At 39.5% G+C, this 19,876-nt stretch overlaps 2 protein-coding genes across 7 annotated transcripts; one reads left to right on the forward strand and one right to left on the reverse strand.

Moving 5' to 3' along the window:
• Positions 1-2,054: 2,054 nt before the first annotated feature.
• Positions 2,055-10,948, reverse strand: fam234a (family with sequence similarity 234 member A). Of its 3 annotated transcripts, none has more exons than XM_067435299.1 (13): positions 10,883-10,948; positions 8,603-8,877; positions 8,426-8,533; positions 8,051-8,233; positions 7,183-7,328; positions 6,891-7,023; positions 6,674-6,806; positions 6,448-6,588; positions 6,286-6,367; positions 5,386-5,532; positions 5,222-5,309; positions 3,870-3,905; positions 2,055-3,631 (listed from the first exon to the last, which is right to left on the reverse strand). In XM_067435299.1, exons 2-13 carry the CDS (start codon positions 8,850-8,852, stop codon positions 3,393-3,395), a joined length of 1,686 nt encoding a protein of 561 aa, XP_067291400.1. In that variant the 5' UTR covers positions 8,853-8,877; positions 10,883-10,948; the 3' UTR covers positions 2,055-3,392. The 3 variants fall into 3 exon arrangements, with proteins under 3 accessions (XP_067291400.1, XP_067291401.1, XP_067291402.1); XM_067435300.1 differs by having other exon boundaries at positions 10,899-10,943; XM_067435301.1 differs by lacking the exon at positions 3,870-3,905.
• A 526-nt stretch (positions 10,949-11,474) lies between these two features.
• Positions 11,475-19,452, forward strand: luc7l (LUC7-like (S. cerevisiae)). Of its 4 annotated transcripts, none has more exons than XM_067434469.1 (11): positions 11,539-11,679; positions 12,728-12,794; positions 14,182-14,276; positions 14,365-14,463; positions 14,565-14,675; positions 17,016-17,159; positions 17,318-17,494; positions 17,577-17,665; positions 17,898-17,927; positions 18,424-18,588; positions 18,754-19,452. In XM_067434469.1, the coding sequence occupies exons 1-11, from the start codon at positions 11,677-11,679 to the stop codon at positions 18,875-18,877; spliced, it is 1,104 nt and encodes a 367-aa protein (XP_067290570.1). In that variant the 5' UTR covers positions 11,539-11,676; the 3' UTR covers positions 18,878-19,452. The 4 variants fall into 4 exon arrangements, with proteins under 4 accessions (XP_067290571.1, XP_067290570.1, XP_067290572.1 ...); XM_067434471.1 differs by having other exon boundaries at positions 11,598-11,679; positions 12,728-13,162; XM_067434470.1 differs by lacking the exon at positions 12,728-12,794 and having other exon boundaries at positions 11,475-11,679.
• Positions 19,453-19,876: the final 424 nt, after the last annotated feature.

Genomic DNA, 19,876 nt, shown 5'->3' on the forward strand with positions numbered 1-19,876 from the left:
ACAAATGCATTGTTGATCATATTAGATATTATAGTGTATTGAATAATATAGCCTTTTAGAATTAAAAAAAAATATATAAAGATGATAAAAGCTTGGGTTTTGAATATTAAAGCTTCAGTCTGTAACTCTTTTGTTTAAAAAATGATTGAAGTACATAACCAGTCATTGTTTAAAACGATATCTTTACCACAGCCCCGATTCACTATGCTAAACTTGTATTGTGTTGTAATTTGAGTGGTACTGGTGGATTTCCGCGGGAAATTCGAGCATGGCGCCGTTGGTCTTTGTCATTACGTCACGTCTGTACACATAAAGGAGGAGTCCGGCTGCATGTGAGGATGCTGCTGGTGTGGATCATTTATAGCCTTTTCTCACAGCAGCTGGAATAATTAAACCTCTTTTTAATTGCGGATTGTAATCCAGAAAGATCCAAACGACAATCATCAGTGACAACTGGAGTCAAAAGCAAAAGATTAGACTGTACGGATATTGAAATCTACAGGTAACACTAATACACACTAAACACATTCATTCACACATTGCTGATGTTCTTAACATTAACAATTTGAGAACAAAGTATAATAATAATAATAATTGCACGGTTTGATGTGATGTGAGCTAAGCGATCGCTAGATTTAATCACTGTTGGTAGCGTGATTTATTGTAATGCTTTTGTCAGTTGGTCAGAACAGAAGTGGCCATATTACTTGGGAAAATTCTTATTTAGTTCGAAACATCCAAGACGTAGAGTCTGTGATTGTGAAGTAAAGTTTCCACAGGTGCGGTGACTGACAGACACACACTCCTCAAACATTAGATTCATCCGCGCGGAGGAGCCACCGATACACAACCCACGTAAAGAAGGTAATTCCACAAATAACTGCAATTGCAGGTTTCAAACAGAGATGGCGACAAAGAGGCAAAACTTACAGATTGCAGCTTTAAAGGAAGTGTATGTAAGATTGTGGCCAAAACTGGTACCGCAATCACCAAGGGGGTAATCTAGCGCTCGGAAAGCGTTCCACCCCTAGGGGCTGCCATTGCTAACCAAGCCATCACCTGCTGTTAGCATCCCATTGACCCCCATTCATTTTTGAGTCACTTTGACATTGAATAACTTTACATCTGAGACGTTTAAAGACTCCATTTGTCCATTGTTTATTTCTAAAGAAACACGACAATGCATAAAAGGCTCCGTTACCTTGTATCTTACACTATCGCCCCGCAGAAGCTGTTTTTGTAAAAATAGGCTAACTATTGCGTCATAACCAACGCGACTCTGTCGCACAGTTGAGAAATTACCGTATAGACCTGAGGAGACGCTCGCTGGCGATCTTTTACTGTCTATGAGACAGTCGGGGGGACGTGGAGACATAAAATCTGATAAAGTCAAGAGGGAAGAATGGGGAGAAGCCCATAGTGAGCCAAAAGCAACGGGAGAAAATATTTAAACAACGTGATTCAGCTTTCATTTTCCACATCTACTAGAAGACCTACAGCTGTCAGACAGGAGGCTCACGTCACATCTACGTCGTCAAGCTCAGTCTGAGCCTGCGCAGTTCGCTCAGCCATCAGGAAGTGAGCGCCCCTAGGTTGACTTCATTATTTCGCCGTTGACGTCAATGGGATCGCTCGGTCCATTTCTTTTACTGTCTATGGCAATCACTACGTTTGTAGCTCAGCTGTGGTAACTAGAGCAGATCTGGCAACCCGGATGCCGAAACACTACTGACTTCGTGATTGGTCGATAGGTGGAGGGCGGAGCTTCAGGCCAAACCACAACATATCAACATCAGTTGAGGGCTGCAACAACAACTTTTAAATGACAATATCCTGGCCGGACTAACTGTTGTCTGTGATATAAGTATTTGAAATTAACATGATAATGTCTAGTGACATATCAGGGCCATTTTATGGTTAAATGAAATATATTTCTTACATACATTTCCTTTAAGTTGGAATGACCTAATAAATATTCTTGAGCTATCATTTTGCTCATTTTGATCAAAGGGAATGAAATGTGTCTTGCATCAAGGATTCAAAAACAAAAGCACTGAATGCATTTCATTTATTACACAGTGTAATAATGCAATCAAACAGAATATTCTCAAATAAAGACAGAAAATAGCAGACATTACATTTTTGACCTGATCTACAGGTTTAAAATATCAGACAGCCTAAACCAATTAATAAATCTCACTCTAATAAATACAACGCATCAAGTCAAACATGTTCATCTACTACACCATTATATAACCCACAGTGCTATCGTTTACTTTGGCTTCTTTAGATTGAAAGGCATCTGGTTTTGGTGCAGCTGATCGTCCTGTTCTTCTGATGATGCACAGAAAACTGAAGACAACAAAGATTTAATAGATTCTACTCATTGGTTCAAATCCCTGCTTTAAACTAACCCTACATTTTGTAGATAAGATGCAAAACTGCAGAGAGACAGATGCTCATACCTGCACCTGTAGTGGTTTTCAGGTCCCCATTTAAGGCACTAAATGTACAGCATAATGTGAAACACATCAGTGACTTAACAAGTATTGCAAAGGTTCATCTTTAACAATAGCAGCAGCATGAAACAGCAGAACACTTACAAACAAACTCAACCAAACATTAATAAATCATTTAAACAAGGCACAAAGCCTCACGACCCCTGTGACATAGGAGCAAAACTGCACTGCAAATCTAGAGTTAGGCCTTGTTTAGTGTTGCTTAGTGTGTATAAAACCATGCAGACTTGTGTAAACTCCTCCACTATCACCAATCATCACTCCACTACGGCACAAAAGACTCACAATACATTGAAAACAGCACAATGAATCTCATGTCCAGGTCATATTTCATGCCAGCACCAAAAGGAGGAGAATTAGAAGATTTGCTCAAGAAAATTAAGTCTATTTTTAGGGTGACTGTTTTTTTTTTATTGTGGCACTATTTTTATGACATATAAGTTAATTATGAACCAAATTCTTCATGACCCGGACTGTTCTGTATGAGATTCACATTTACATGAAATCCCTGATAATTCTGAATATTAACACACTCTTGATAGTCACCTGCCTAATGCAGAAATCTGAAATGCTTTACAGTAGTGTATGATTGTCATAAAGTAATGCAGAATGACCTAAACGTTTGTGTTTTCCTTTCTAAATGGATAAGTGTTGGGGCAAAGCCCTTATGATTTGGTTTAGTGTCTGGGGATTCATTCTTAAGCACAGCTTTAACCGAGTCGAAAACTTGATCAGATGAACAGATATTATAAATAAAAGCGGTTGAGATTTCAAGAGTGCAAGTTCAAAATGTAGCCACTGGCTTTTGACCTGAATGACCTTTAGGTTGAAAGAATAGTGTTTAAATATAAACTATATATACATCATTGTGTTTCAGAAAAGTGCATCACTGAAGCGCAGTATGTGGAAGGCCTCCTTCACATACTTCTCCATGTCTTTAGAAACCGGCTCATCAGCTGCTAATCCCAGAACGCTGCTCTCCCACACGTCATCCTTTATCTTCCGCTTGGTCAGAATCACTGACTCCGTCCCGTTTAATTCGGCATGCTGCCGTCCATCCGGTCCGGTCAGAACGAGGTAACCGGCGTGGCGACCCCGCTCCAACAGCGTTGCTGAACAAATGCAGAAGGATGCTTGTTATTTGAACAATTTGAACCTGACTTGCTATTAATGTTCCCATTTGAAGGTGCTGGCAGCCATTTCAGATGTTTTGCACATTATCACCCATCACCCGTTTTCACCCATCACCCATTTTTACCAAACGTCCGTGAATCCAAATGCATAAAATGATAAGTACAGTAGCAAACCCAGTGCACAAATATAGCAAGCGGTAATTAAAGGGCAGGGTACCTAAGGGGCAGGGTACCACAGAGCCTGAATGAGGAGCTAAAAATGAAGACAACGAGCATCAGACCAAATGCAAATATGATTAAAGACATTTGGAGATGATTTTAAGCAAAATAATTAAATATAATCACTTGTAATATGACAGAATGGCTTATTACTTGACAATTACACACTTAGTTTGTGTCAGTATGTCAAATTATATATAATTAGTTTTATCAAGTAACTTTTTGCCAACATGGTCCTAATATGAGCTGACTCGAATTTGGTGAAAATCAGACAAACGGTGTAGGAGGAGTTTTAAAAAAACAACAACAAAAAACCCAATTGGTATCTATGTTGTCGGCATGGCCCAAGTAATCTTTTAAAGGCGGTCTAATGCTATCTTAGCATTCTGACTTATTCACACTGTTGTTGATTCGCATGCTAAACATGGTAAAAATTTCAAACAATTAGTTAGATGTATGTAATTCAATTCAAACTGCTGACAGAGATATGACAGAGTATTTCTGTGTTTTCCGGAAGAAGAAAAATTCACAGTATGGCCATGTATGACGTCATAAAGAAAATCAAAAGTTATCCAGGGATAATGCCAATAGTTGATGTCACTTTGTCAACAAACATCCCGCGAACACGTAATACGCATGTGCATGGCGTCACTGTCTTCATAGATTCGTTTTTTTATTGTTAACATGGAGACGGAAAAGGTTTCATTTTCAAAACCTTGCACTTTGAAACTGGTTTTCAAAAGCTTGCGTTTTCAGGCCCCCAAAACACTGTTGTCATGTAAATGAACGCCCGAAACACATAAGATGTCGTGTAAACATACCCTAAGACCATTACAATAGACAAAACTATTCAAAGGCTATTAGCAGTTTATATATTTTTTTTTATTATAACCACAAGGTGGTGCTGTCTTGAAACTTTTTAAGATCATGGTCGATTTCATAGATAGGGCTTGGGATTAAAAGTATAGTTCACCCAAAATGTTTAATTCTGTCATCATTTACTCATGCACCCTGAAGTTGTTCCAAACCTGTGTGAGTTTCTTTGTTCTGCTGAACACAAACAAAGATATTTTGAAGAATGTTTGTGACCAAGCAGATAGAGCAATTATTGACCACCGTAGTATTTTTTCCCCCTACAATGGCAATCAGTGGTTGCTCTATCGGCTTAGTCACAAACATTCTTCAAAATATCTCCTTTTGTGTTCAGCAGAAGAAAGAAACTCATACAGATTTGGAGCAACATTAGGGTGAGTAAATGATGACAGAATTTTCATTTTTGGGTGAACTATCCCTTTAAGCCTAAATATATATGGTTAGATAAGTCTTGATGATGTTGTGAATAAGAGTTACCCTTAAAGGAGACGATGTTCAGTGCAGAATTTCCCCTTTCGAGCAGCATTTGGGAGTGTCGAGGATGCAGCAGGTATGAGGAATGCATCTGAATGTCATCAAACAAACACATCAGTGTCCTATTTCTGCAACCGTGTGTATGTGTGTGTATGTAACGCTCTTACTGTCTGGTTGCTGTGACTCTTTCCCCAGAGCATGAACACGGAGAACGCATTGAGTGTTAGTACAGACGCCGGACGAGGATTCGGAGTCCAGAACGACAGATTGACCTTCCACAGGACGTCTCCATTCTGTCCGCTCAGAACCGTCACCTACAACATTTATAAAGAGTCTCACGCTCACCAAAGCTGCATTCATTTGATCAAAAGTACAGTAAAGTACAGTTTTATGTGACTTTATATTAAAATGTAATGTATTCCTGTGATCAAAGCTGAATTCATAGCATCATTACTCCAGTCTTCAGTGTCACATGATTCTTCAGAAATCATTCTAATATGAGGATTTGATGATCAAGAAACATTTATGATTATTATCAATGTTGAAAAAAGTTCTGCTGCTTCATGAGACATTGCATATTCTACTATTACCATTACACTCATACACATCAAATTATTATTATTAAAGCTGTGGTTGCATGCGATTTTTTTAACTTTAGTTAGTGTGTAATGTTGCTGCTTGAGCATAAACAGTTTCTGCAAAGTTACAGCGCTGAAAGTTCAATGCAAACAGAGATTTCTGCCCGTAATGGGAAGGGGCGTGTTGTTTCCGGCAACCTGTGCTTGGCACTTCAACCAATAAAAATACAGGAAACTACATTTGGCCATCTAACCAATCTAAGACCATTGCGTTTTTCAGAGGGATGGGCTTCATAGAAGCAGGAAACAAACGAGCCGTTTAAAGGACAGTGGAGACAGCGGTGTGGAATAAAGGGAGAATAGAAGAAAAATATGGCGGTTTAAAAAAAAGAAGAAGTATTAAGACGTGTTATACGATCCCCATAAACACAACCAAGCCTAGAAAAAAAAACACTAAACCACCCCTTTAATACCAATATGGTCACTCACGCTTTTAGTGTCATTGCCAATGTCTTCCTCTATCATTATGTCTGGAATTCCATCTTTGTCGAATTGCCCAGATGTGGGCACACTAGAAGAACACACACAGGAATGCATCAGTGTAACACACAAAAACCTTCCAGTGTGTTGTGTTTGGAGTGGCTAACACACCTGAGCAGAGCGCTGGTGTTGGCGGTCCATGCGATCTTCAGTTTGTCTGTGAGCAGCAGAGACACACTAGAGTCCGTTTGGACCAGCAGTGATGGGGAACCACTGCGATCAACAACCGTCACACGCTTCAGGGAATCAGACCTGTAGACAGGCGGTCAGAAGAAACCCGTAATATAACAATGGCTGGAAAAACAAAGAAAGAGTTTTAGTCCACAACGCTTATTACTGATAGAGTGAGATGAATCCAGTTTGACCGTCTGATCTGTCCTCCCAGCTTTTCTCTTTCTTCAGCGCAGACTCCAGACCAGCCTGAGCCCGAGCTGCCAGATGTTGCAGACCGACCGCGTGGAGCCCAGAGTCTGTGGACAGAGAAAGAAACTGTTGAGTTCAGAGGAATAGAAAGGGGAGACAAAAAAGAAGAGATGCTGAAAGCAGCGCCACACCTGTGAGTAACAGCAGGTATGGAGCGCCACTGGCTGTGTTGAACGGCAGATGATCAAAAACCCCGTTCACATCAACATCAACCCTTGAGCCGATCTGATCACCTGACTTCCCTGAGAAAAACACCAGCTCGGTCTAAAAGAGAGAGGAGATTGCGTCATCACAAAATATTTAAGCACAGACGAGCATTTGAGTGTGTGTGTGTGAGAGTGAGTGAGCAAGCGAGCGAGCGAGTGAGTGAGAGAATGAGTGAGAGTGTGTGTGACTGAGCAAGCGTGCGTGCGTTTGTCGTACCGGTATGGGTGTTAGTGATGGTGCCTCAGGATTATATGAAAGCATGGCAAAGTCCTCTGCTCCGTCAGCATTCAGATCCATAACACTGATCAGCGGGAGATTTCCGTTCATCACAGATGAACGTGGCTGCTGCCACATAATCTTACCTGATGGAACAAACACATCAAATGCACTTTTGAACAAAAACATGTGGTGGTACCATGGTACTGAATGGTTATCCTAGTAATACACTACTACTGTTCATGTTTGTTCTCAGAAATGAATACTTTTACTCAACAAGGACGCATGACATTGATCAAAAACGACACATTTATAATGTTACAAAAGATTTCTATGACAAATAAGCATTGAGCATTCTATTCATGAAAAAATTCGGGAACAAATGTGTCACAGATTCCACAGAAATATGAAGCAACAACTGTTTTCAACATTGATAATAATCAGAAATGTTTATAAGCACTAAATCATCATATTAGAATGATTTCTGAAGGATCATGTGACACTGAAGACTGGAGCAATGATGCTGTAAATTCAGTTTTGATCACAGGAATAAATTACACATTACTATATATATATATATACGGTATATATATATACGGTATATATATATATATATATATATATATATATATACCGTATATATATATATACCGTATATATATAGACCGTATATATATATATATAAAATAGTTATTTTAAATTGTAATCAAAATTGTGATCAAATAAATGGCTTGGTTAGCAGAAGAAACTTATTTTAAACATCATACCGACCCCAAACTTTTGAACAGTAGTGTGTGCCATAATATTGACATGGTCCTGTTTCAGAACCACACATATGTCCAGGTCTCTGTGTAATTAAATCCTGTACCTGACTGTTTGTCGACCGCCGTGAAATTGTCTGCGTGAGCAACCAGACATCCTGTTCCTTTACGTCCGAGCCCCTTTACGCCACACTCTACCCAATCAAATTCAGCAGCTAAAGGTCGTTCCCAAAGTGTCTTCCCTTTAGTACCATCAACAGCCATTAAAACCACACACGGGATTGATAAATCTGAAGAAGAAAAAAAAACATTACTTCAAGAAGCAGAATACACAATAGAGTCCCTTATTAAGATTTTCAGTAAATAATAACTTAAATTTGGGTTTGTACCTATTGGGCCTGAAAACGCAAACTTTTGAAAACTAGCTTCAAAGTGCAAGAAAAACAACAGCAAGCAGGTTTGTGTATGTGTTTTTACCTTACCTTCACTCAAACATGTGTTGCGGCTGGCGTCAGCATCCCTGTACATGAAGAACACATCCAAGACTTTGTCTTCATTGGCATCCTCAACAGCCAGGAAATTATACGTGGCTGTAGGAGAAAAACACTTTCAGCATCCCATCAGAAATTCATGAATGTTACTGCTGTATTTTTAGTCACCTGCGGCAGAATACGTGCGGTTCCAGGTGGACTCGTATTGCGGCCGTACGGGGCAGGGAAGGATGAACGAAAAGGCGAAGACAACCACCAGGCACAGGAAGAGAGAGAAGAGGAACGCAGCCGTGCGCCATGCTGTCAAGTGGGACACGCCCAGCTTTCCCGCGCAGCCTTTCTTCTTAGACACGCCCCCTTCTGCCTCACCACCCTTCAGAGGCTCCGCCTCAAAACCAGGCCCTGATCCATCTGCCATTTCAGACCGGCAGAACTCCACACCACTGGAAGATAGAAGACATAATCATCTGGTGATTACCAAACCAAATATAATATTTCATTGTCTGAGGACAATACAGGAGCGTGGAGTGATAAAAGAAACTAGCAGTTACATAGAAAAATATACAATTTAGAGTTATACAAAAATATTTGACCCAATCTTGTATTCCAGAGTACTGTCTAATACATTTACATAAGCCCAATGTGTTTTGGCTTTCATTCTATATTTAATGCTGCAGAAAAATGTCTTCACACATCTACAAACACTTCCTGAAGCATGTGTGCTTTGTGTCAGGAGCATTATCCTGCTGGAAGAGCCACAGCCACCAGAATACTGTTTCCATGAAAGGCTGAACATGGTCTGCAACAATGTTTAGGTAGGTGGTACGTGTCAAAGTAACATCCACATGGATGGACGACCCAAGGTTTCCCAGCAGAACAATGCCCAAAGCATCACACTGCCTCTGCCGGCTCGCCTTCTTCCCATAGTGCATACTGGTGCCATGTGTTCTCCAGGAAGCAACACATGTAGTTTCCACGTGATGTGAAAGAAAACGTGATTCATCAGACCAGGCCACCTTCTTCCATTGCTCCGTGGTCCAGTTCTGATGCTCATGTGCCACTGTTGGTGCTTTCGGCGGGGTCAGCATGGGCACCCCGACTAGTCTGCGGTTATACAGCCCCATACACAACCAACTGTGTGTATTCTGACACCTTTCTATCAGAACCAGCATTAACTTCTTGAGCAATTTTGTCTGTTTGATCGGACCACACGGGCCAGTCTTCGCTCCCCACGTGCATCAATGAGCCTTGGCCGTCCATGACCCTGTGGCCGGTTCTCCACTGTTCCTTCCTTGGAGCACTTTTGACAGATACTGACCACTGCAGACCGGGAACAGCCCACAAGAGCTGCAGTTTTGGAGATGCTCTGACCCAGTCGTCTAGCCATCACAATTTGGCCCTTGTCAAACTTGCTCAAATCCTTACGCTTTCCCATTTTTCCTGCTTATAATACATTAACTTTGAGGACAAAAGTTATATTGCTGCCTAATATATCCCACCCACTAACAGGAGCCGTGATGAAGAGATCATCAGTGTTATTCACTTCACCTGTCATAATGTAATGCCTGATCTGCATTGCATAGGTTAAAAAAGGTTTGCATTGCTTTTTAAGTCAGATTCAGGCCATTAGTATGAGTCCAAATATGTGAAAGAAGAACACATCACTGAAGTGACTCAAACTTAAAACATCAAGGAAACAAAGGAAGGCTAATTCATTGTTCTACTTCACCGCTCCCTCCTACCTGTATGCAACCCTGTAAGTTCAGAGATCAATAACCTTCAGCACATCACATCTACTGCATCCAACGGCCTATGGGAACTAATGCTCTTTTCAAACACAACAAATCCTGCTTCTCTTCCCATCCAGAGTGTTCTGTGTCAGATAGAAGCTGTTGTTAAACATCCTAACAAAAACACAACAACAAAAACCCCTCAGTCATGCTGCGGCACGCAGGTGAACTTGAAGGGCCCGGGGCCAAACAAACAGCCCCTTTCTGGAAACTGTTATCTGGGTGGCAAAAACATTTTAACCACAGAAGTACTACACCACACACAAACTAATCACTGATACATACACAATATAACAACATCTTGTGCATTTCACAGATAAAATGGGCTTTTATGTGTGTATATGATGATTTTTAAAGCATAAAACACATCTTAAGCCAATTGTATGCCATAAAATGACAAACACACGTGTACCACATACAGCTTATATAAGAGACTAGAACTAACCAAACCTAAATCTAACTCACATTCATTAACTAAAACACAAGGTTGTATATAGGAGATGATTTGTAGAGGTTAGAAGATTTAATAAGTTTGTCTTAAATGTCACTTTCAATAATCTCTTAACCTTTAATTAGCCCGCTTTACTTGTTGATCGAAAAGAAACCAAGTAATGAATTCGGGAAAACACACACACACACTCGTCTGATCAAAACAAACCTGGAGAATGACAGACCTCGCTTCTCTTCTAGGTGAGCTGTTTTGACAACGGTACTTCCGCGTACGGCAACTCGATGGGGACAAAAAAAGCGATTTTATTCCATTGGGTCTTATAATATTTAATTGAAAGGCAAAAAGACATATGTCACAAGAAATTACCTACTTTTTTTATTTAAAAAATAATAATCGTATTGTTAGTATATAGTATTATTACTTTTACACAGAAATGTAATTACGTATTTAGTGTTACGTTGTGCTACTTATTTTGTGTTTGAAAAATATTTTTAGAAAGTGTATTAAGTAAGTTTTAAAGAAATTAATTTCAACGTGTATTTAAAATGTTTGTGTAATCGCTGATTTATTATCGATGTTATTATGTATGTTACATGTTTGTTGATTTAATTATTATTATAATACTATTATTGTTAATATTATTATGTAAAAACAATCATAATACATAATGGTAATAATAATAATAATAATAATAATAATAATAATAATAATAATAATAATAATAATAATAGTAGTAGTAGTATAATATACACGTCCCTTTTAAGATTGCGTCGCGCGCTCTGATTGGCCGCTCTCCATTTTGAGTTCGTTTGCTCACTCGCTAGTGGAGAGAGCAGCGGAGGCGAGAGACGCAGTTGGGACGCGTTTCGCAGATGATTTAAATTGTAATTTTCAGGGTAAAATCACCATAACCCTTGTGAGGAGAGCGATTAATCGTGCCAGGATGTCAGCCCAGGCTCAGATGCGAGCTTTGCTGGATCAGCTGATGGGAACATCGAGGGATGGTGAGTGTTAGCTGCGTGCTAACGGCTCTGAGAGGATTTCTGAAGGCCGCGCGCTCAGATTAGCCCAAACCTGAATATAATAACCCAGTCAAAGATTAACATTAACTTCTTAAGATATGTATCACAGCCTTACGATTAGCTAAATGCAGCAGCATTTCCTCTTGAATCGCTTCAGTTTAATGTTTGTGTCCATAAAGGATGGTGAAACAACGTCAGTGAGACGTATCGGTATGCTAAGCTAATACAACAGCAGTGACAAATGACGCTATACATTATGAATACGTGTTTCTAAGCAAAACAAGATCAGATATAACTGTTATAGTCAGCGACATTGATTTAAAAAAGTTGAGAGATTCATGTTTTTAAAACGAATGGTAACGTTATGTATTCCTCATCTGATGTCTGTATAATGTAAACCCTAAATAATTGATAGTACTAATAGTAATATTGATCAATATCTCGTCTTGAGCTGATACTCGGCATTATTGACATTCTTGTGAATATTTATTCAATTGATTTATATTGTGCGAAATAATTCACACACATGTATACATGCACTCACTGTCAAAATAGCAAATATATAAAAGTATGATTTGCTTATTTTTGACATCCTATCCAATGGGTAGTGTACATTTTTTGTTGTGTAATATTTCATATACGCATTTATATTTATCATCACTGGCCACCTTGCCAGTTAACAGTATCAGCCACATGCATATATTGAATAAAATGTAGTTTCCCTAAAATGGATGCATGCATTAAATCTGAATAAGCATTGCCAAGAGGAAATAAGGCTTTCTTTTCTTTTTTAGACTGTGTGATATGATTTTGATCAGCTCAAGAGGATTTTAAGATGAGTAAACAACAGAAGGGACTTGAGCAGATGCACTTGAATTTGTTGAATTGAGTTTTACTGGTTGTAAGAAATCTCACCCTCGGTGTGAATGAAGCGACTGTCTTTGTGAATGCTGAGATGAATTCATATGCTTCCCGTACATTTGTTTCATACAGACTGAACAATTGTGGCCCCTTTATTCTATTCATTAAGGTTCAGTGTATGTTTGCCAGCCTACATCTGCAAGGGAGTTGCAGAAAAGCCTCATGTTCATCGAGCCGTGAGTCACCAATGCTTTTTAAAGCTGTTATGAATATGAAAAAACAATACTGTTTGCTTTCCAGCAGTAACTGTTTTACACATCATCACGCTAGTTGGTAACGTAAGAGTGAGCAGAGGAGATACGAAGCTTCTGCCCAGGCGGGTGTAGTACACTGATGCTGTGCCTGAGCATCTTTCTTCAAATCTGACTTAAAAAATAAATAAATAAAGGAAAGAGAACTCAGATTCCTCCGCCGACGTCTTCACTTTTATTCTTCTGTATCATTCCCAACTTCCTCATTACAGGTTTGGGCAAGAAAAGCTTTTCCCTTTAAACTTTTAGAGGCTGGGACCGCAGGAGGGGTTCTGAATGGGAGAGACCTCGCAGTGTGTATCAATTAACCTTTCACTTTAGTTTTCAATGTTTTATTTCAACTTGGTGAACTTGTTCAACATCTTGTATTGGTTGCTTTTAATATGCACATTAGATAATCCAGCATTTCTGTATGTAGTCACGAGGGACAATGCACTTAATGATGACTCTCTGAAACATGACATCCCTCTCCGATCTGCTATCCCATACACATTTGCACTCAATTGGCAGTTATAAAGCATAGATGCAACATGTCAATTTAGGGCTGAGTGATATATGTTAAAAATTCACTATATTTGTGTAGCGTTTCTGGCTCTGACATTTTATCAACATCTTGAATAGTAATGCAATGACACTTAATGAATTTAATGTAACCATTGAAATTCCAAATGTCAGAGTCTCTGATTTGTAAAAGCATAATTGAATTATGCCTGTTTGATTGAATTTATTCATAGTATGTTTTCCATTTTCATGTATTAAAATGCAAAGCCTTTCTTTTTATAAATAAATCTTTCTTGTATTTTTATTGAATCACTATTAACTAGATTACTGTGAAACTCTAGAAGACAAAAAAAAAAATGAAGAGCTGTCACCCAGCCCTAACACACTGTAGAGAGACACTGAACACCAGTCAATCTATATGGTGACTGAACAGAATAACTGATAATGACAGACTGCTAGGGTAGCTTCTTGGGTTGGTCCATTTATTTTTAGACATTCATGTTAAAGAGCCAGTTAGAGAAACAGGCCTTGGGTCAGTGAAAGTTAGACTTCTCTATTCTACATGAACAGAGCCTTTACTTGCCACTTCACTTTGTCATGTAACAAAGATTATATCTGACACTCACACATGCTGCCTGCACTCAGATCTCATGATTACACCACAGGGAAAGGCAGGTCTGTGACCCTTGGCCGCTAAATTAGCAGTGTGTAGTGTGACGCAGTGAGTGTATGTGTGTGCGTGAGAGAGAGAGAGACTCAAGCAAGTGTGTGTGGTCTCATTCAATGTCAATTATGTGCTGTGTCCTTACAGGAGATGAGTCGAGACAGCGGGTTAAATTCACAGATGAGCGCGTCTGCAAATCGCACCTGCTCAACTGCTGCCCGCATGACATTCTCTCTGGAACGGTGAGGGGGAATTGGAAAACACATTGAAACTAAAGACTGTTTATTTATGAAGCATATTGAAACCCTTGTTGTCTTCCTGTTTTTGTAGCGCATGGACCTTGGTGAATGCTCTAAGATCCATGATCTGGCGCTGAGAGCAGACTATGAGATCGCATCTAAAGAGAGAGACCTGTTCTTTGAACTGGATGTAAGTGCCTCGATAAGTAGAGATCATCTGTTAGTGGTTTCAGGGAGTTTGCAGCGAAGGCTTTTGTGAATTGTGGTGCTGAAGTGGTGTGTGTTGTGTAGGCGGTGGATCACCTGGAGTCGTTTATTGCTGACTGCGACCGCAGGACTGAGTTGGCCAAGAAGCGTCTCGCTGAGACACAGGAAGAGATCAGCGCTGAGGTGGCTGCAAAGGTAAGAAGTGTTTATATAGCAATGGGTGCAATGCCATGAAGTGTTAAAATGATGATTGTTAAAGGGACACTCCACTTTTTTTTAAAAGAGGCTCATTTTGTAAGCCCCTTATAGTTAAACAGTTGAGTTTCACTGTTTTTGAATCCATTCAGCCGATCTCTGTTTCTTGCGGTAGCACTTTTAACATAGCTTAGCATACATCATTGAATCGGATTAGACCGTTAGCATCGTGCTCAAAAATGACCAAAGACTGTCACTATATTTTCCTTTTTAAAACTTGACTCTTCTGTAGTTACATTGTGTATTCAAACCAACGGAAAATGAAGTTGCGTTTGTTTATTTTTTAAAGACCGATATAACTAGGAACTATTTTCTGCGTAATATCACTGCGCTGCTACACCCATGGTACGGCAGCAAAGTTTCCTGATTATTATGCAGGGATGAGAGAATAGTAATCAGTCTCTTTTTCCGTTGATCTTGGAACACGATGTAACTACAAAATAGTCAAGTTTTAAATAGTAAAAATATTATATTTGAAAAAAAGTCTTTGGTCATTTTTCAGCGTGATGCTAATGGTCTAATCCGATTCAATGATGTATGCTAAGCTATGCTAAAAGTGCTACCGCCAGATACAGAGATCGCCTGAATGGATTCAAAAATGGTGAAACTCAGCTGATTAACTCTAAGGGACTTGGAAAATGAGTCTCTTAAAAAAAAGTGGAGTGTTTCTTTAATCCAATAATATTTGTGTTTTATACTTAAGTTGGTTTCCGGACTTAAAAAAGCTCCATTCATTTTCTCCACAAGGACTTGAATTGACTTTGAATGATAACTTATAAACCTTTAAAGACAGACCTACTGTGAGTAACAAGGTTATTAATCGGTAGCATTTGCTTCTGCGTTATTTCAGCTTTTTTTTTTTTTTAGATAATCATGTGTAACAGTGGAATTCCTGGTGAAGCACTACATTACCCGTGATGTGGTACAGAAAATTACCAAACAGGGCTGCGTTTACACACTATGATTTTCACATCTTAACCAATTTTAAAATTGAGAGACCAGACACAATGACGGTTTCAACCGATTTTTAGCATTATAATCCTCTGAATGCGCACACTAAATTATTCTGCCATTTCTGCGAGACCTAGTGTTGTCAAAAGTACCGACCGCGATACCAAATCGGTACTGAAATGAAAAAAATGTGATGCTTCGAACGCTGTTGAGCTGGAATCGTAAACACCTCTGACTGGCCATTGTGCTCACAGCTACAATGATCAACGTACGGCAGCGGTTTGAAAGAACACGGAAGTGTTTTGAAAGCTCAAGCAGGCGACAACCAGCGGACCGGTAGGCTGATAGACGCCTGCATTCAAACGCTCTGTGTGTATCTGTGCAAGCGCTCCTTGAAAAGCGTCATTGATGTATTTTTACAACATGTTTGTGACGCGCTTATCGTATTAGTAGCTATTCTGACATATTTGATGAGCGCGTGAGCACAATGGCCAGTCAGAGGTGTTTACGATTACAGCTCATCAGCGCTCGAAGCGTCACATTTGAACATTTCAGTACCTATTTGGTTTTGCGGTCGGTACTTTTAACAACACTTGCGAAACCATACACTTGTGGATTATAGGAACGATTTCACAGTGACAGGAGATATCACGGAGACTCGCAAGATCAAACGTGACTTAAGAAAAACAAATGGAGCACAATCAACATTGTCCGCTGGCTCTCCTAGAGCATGTTATGTTTTACGATGTAAAACAAAAGTAGAACATTTTTGTGTAAAATATAAATCTCAATATTCTGCTTGCGTGGCATGTTTGTGGCTGCCAAATTTCAGCTATATAAGCATGCCAAATCTGGTAGGTGACCCTTGCTCGCTCTCATTTACTATTGTGTGTATCAGGTCAAGAGGCAGCCACATCAAGAGTTGGAAATATCAAATTATTGCAATTTGGGATCATGGAGGCTCTGACACAATCAGGAGCAGTAAAATAATTGAAATGACACCACACAATTTAGGATTACAAAAAGTATTTTGCCCAAGTCTTGAATTGGGCCACGCTCCCTGATCTACGTTGATCATAGTTCATTGGTGGCAATTATTATTCTATAATCAATTTGGGCTTACGATGCTTTTGGGAAACGCAGCCCTGAGTTGAAATAAGCAACACATGCCAAAAGATCTCTAGCACCACCAACTCCCATGAAGCGCGTTTAAGAACTGTTCGTTTCATCATATGTCTTATGTGTAGAGTATTTGAGTCATTAGTTTGTCTAAAGGGCACAGGGGTTCTGTGATCTTTGCCTCATTTGCTTCATGTGTTTGTCTGACAGGCAGAAAAGGTTCACGAGTTGAACGAGGAGATCGGGAAGCTGCTGGCGAAGGCTGAGCAGCTCGGTGCTGAAGGAAATGTAGATGAAGCCCAGAAAGTTCTGCAGGAGGTTGAGAAAGTCCGGACTAAGAAGAAGGATGCAGAGGTTAGACAACATGTTTCAGTATTTATATTTTGTTACCTTGTTTGCCCACATAAGCTGTCACATTTAATTTAATTCAAATCATTGCCTTTATAATCTCTACTGTGAGTTTTCTCTAGGTTCATCATTTGGTCTGTATGTTGCTGTTTGTGCCTTTACAGGAAGAGTACAGGAACTCTATGCCTGCCTCCAGTTTCCAGCAGCAGAAGTTGCGAGTCTGTGAGGTTTGCTCCGCCTATTTAGGTCTCCATGACAACGACAGGCGTCTCGCTGACCACTTTGGTGGCAAACTGCACCTGGGCTTCATCCAGATCAGAGAGAAGCTGGAGCAGCTGAAGGTAGCGGGTCGGCCTAAATCTGGACAGGCGGGGGTCGGTGGTTTAGAATAGAAAGTGACGTTGCAGCATCTCTTCTCTGCAGAAAACCGTGCAGGACAAACAGGTGAGGCGGAACCAAGAGCGACTGAAGAGGAGGGAAGAGCGGGAGAAAGAGGAGAGGATGAAAAAGCGGTGAGAATATTTTCATGTGCCGGTTTTGTGTGCATCTTAAACATGCGTTATGCACTATTGAATAGAAAGGTGTTCTAGTCTGGTTTTCAAAATATTTTTTCAGCTTGAAGTTTTTTTTTTTGCATTAAAGATTCAATAAATGCAAGATGTTTCTAAAGTCAATAAACAGTGTAAATAATTGTGATCTCCATATTAACCAAAATAATCGTTATTGTCTTGTTTTTCTTTGTAGGACCAAGTCACGCAGCCGAGAACGCAAGAGGTCAGTTGCTCATTCACTTCACATGTATCTTCTTGCCATAATATCTGTTATGAGTAATACAAGAAGAAAGCAAAACAAGACCTGAGATTCTGTCAGAAAGTGGCAACAAAAACGTCATGGTTAAAAATCATGATTCTGAAAGTAATTGCCTTTTTAAAATTGTGACTTTCAAGCTTGGCCAAGTCTTTGGAATTTATAAAATCTTAATGTAATTGAAGTCCGTTTACTCAGCTCTATATCAATAGCTGAGCACAAAGCATTTTAGGGTATAAATGTATAGCCAGGGCTGATTTGTGAGCATTGTTTTTTTTGGATGTTCTTTCAAATTAATGTGAAAACTAGTTCAGTTTCCTGAATAATCCAATATCAGTCTAAATCAAAATAAAATCCATATCTATTATTAAATGCAAATGACAAATAAAAGAACATAGAGATTTTTAAAAAATTATTATTATTGTAAAATTGGATGCTTATCTAATCTTATGTTTGTTTGTAGGTCTCGTTCTCGTGACCGCGACCGGGAGCGCAGGCGCCGGCGTTCCCGCTCCGCATCGCGAGAGAAACGGCGTTCTCGTTCTCGCTCTAAAGAGCGCGACAGACGCCGGCGGCACCGTTCCCGATCCAGATCCCGCTCGCGACACAGCCGAGAACACTCACACAAGTAACTATACTGAAGCTTTGAGAAATCAGATCGCTTTATTACAGTTTTTGTACAAATTTGGATTTAACCATTGAAGTATTTTTTGCCATGGTGTAAAAAATAGATATGCAAACAAACCTTCTGTCTTGTAGTAACAGTTGATCTGTGTGTGTGTGTGTGTGTTAGGTCTTCACGGGACCGCGATCGCGAGAGGGACAGCAAGCACAGTTCATCTGAGCGGAGATCAGACGGGCTGAACGGCAGGACAGAATCTCGCCGTCATGATGACAGAGAGGCTGGGGAGATCTGAATCATCTCACTCTACCATAGCAAACACAAACCGCGCTCATACATACACACAATTTTTTATTTATCATGTTTGCTTCATCTGTAGTAAACTGCCCATGCCCCGTTTCATTAAAGTCTTTGTAGTCTTTAATATCTCAGTCCAGTGAGAATTGAATCTGTCTGATCCACTGTCCAGTGTTGAAATGACATTTGTTTTTGTTCTCTCAAAATATGTACTGCTTTTTTCCTCTCTTTTTTGGCCCCTCCATAATGTTAATTTTTTGGATTGGGTTTTAATTCCGTACTGTTTGTCCAGAGTGAATGTGTGCATGTTTGCACGGAGCTCATTCTACTTTGAAAGCTGTTCTGAGGTCAGTTTAAAGCCCTTTCTTTAAAGATAGCTGCAGTATTTCCCCATAGAGAGAGAGACTGAGCTCACTCACTCTGTTTTAGTAGCAGAGGTGTAGGAGTTAAATCTAAACAAGAGAATCCTTCATGACATATTGTTTCAGAATTACTATGTACATGATCTTTTATAATGCTGTTTTGATTTCATGTTGTCCTTATCAAAGTGCATTAAATGGTTTTATGAATTTATATGGTGTTTGTCATTAATGAGGACTCTTATCCAACTGAGAAAGTGCAAGTCTTTCAAACTTACATAAATTTCTAACTAATAATATGGTTAAATGCTTAAGTGATTGGTATTCAGAAAATGTATCACATGAATTTGATATGGAATAAATATTTAGAACAATATATTTTCAGTAGTTACTGCTTGTCACTGGTTCAAAATAGAGCCTGAAACACTTAAAGGGATTGTTCACCCAAAAGTGTCTTATGAATCAGACGCAGCGTAAGCATTTTGAGCTGCGAGATGTTACACTTTCTTTGTAAGTTGAATATGGAAGGCAGTTTTCCAGAAGCTAGATATTTTACTTTGTAATGCGCTAAATATGTATATTTTTCTTACTCAAGCCCATATATTCCCTTCATAAAGCCTGTATTAACAAATGGAGAC

Source organism: Pseudorasbora parva, chromosome 24 (genome assembly GCF_024679245.1).
Source record: "Pseudorasbora parva isolate DD20220531a chromosome 24, ASM2467924v1, whole genome shotgun sequence".
Taxonomy (NCBI): Eukaryota; Metazoa; Chordata; class Actinopteri; order Cypriniformes; family Gobionidae; genus Pseudorasbora; species Pseudorasbora parva.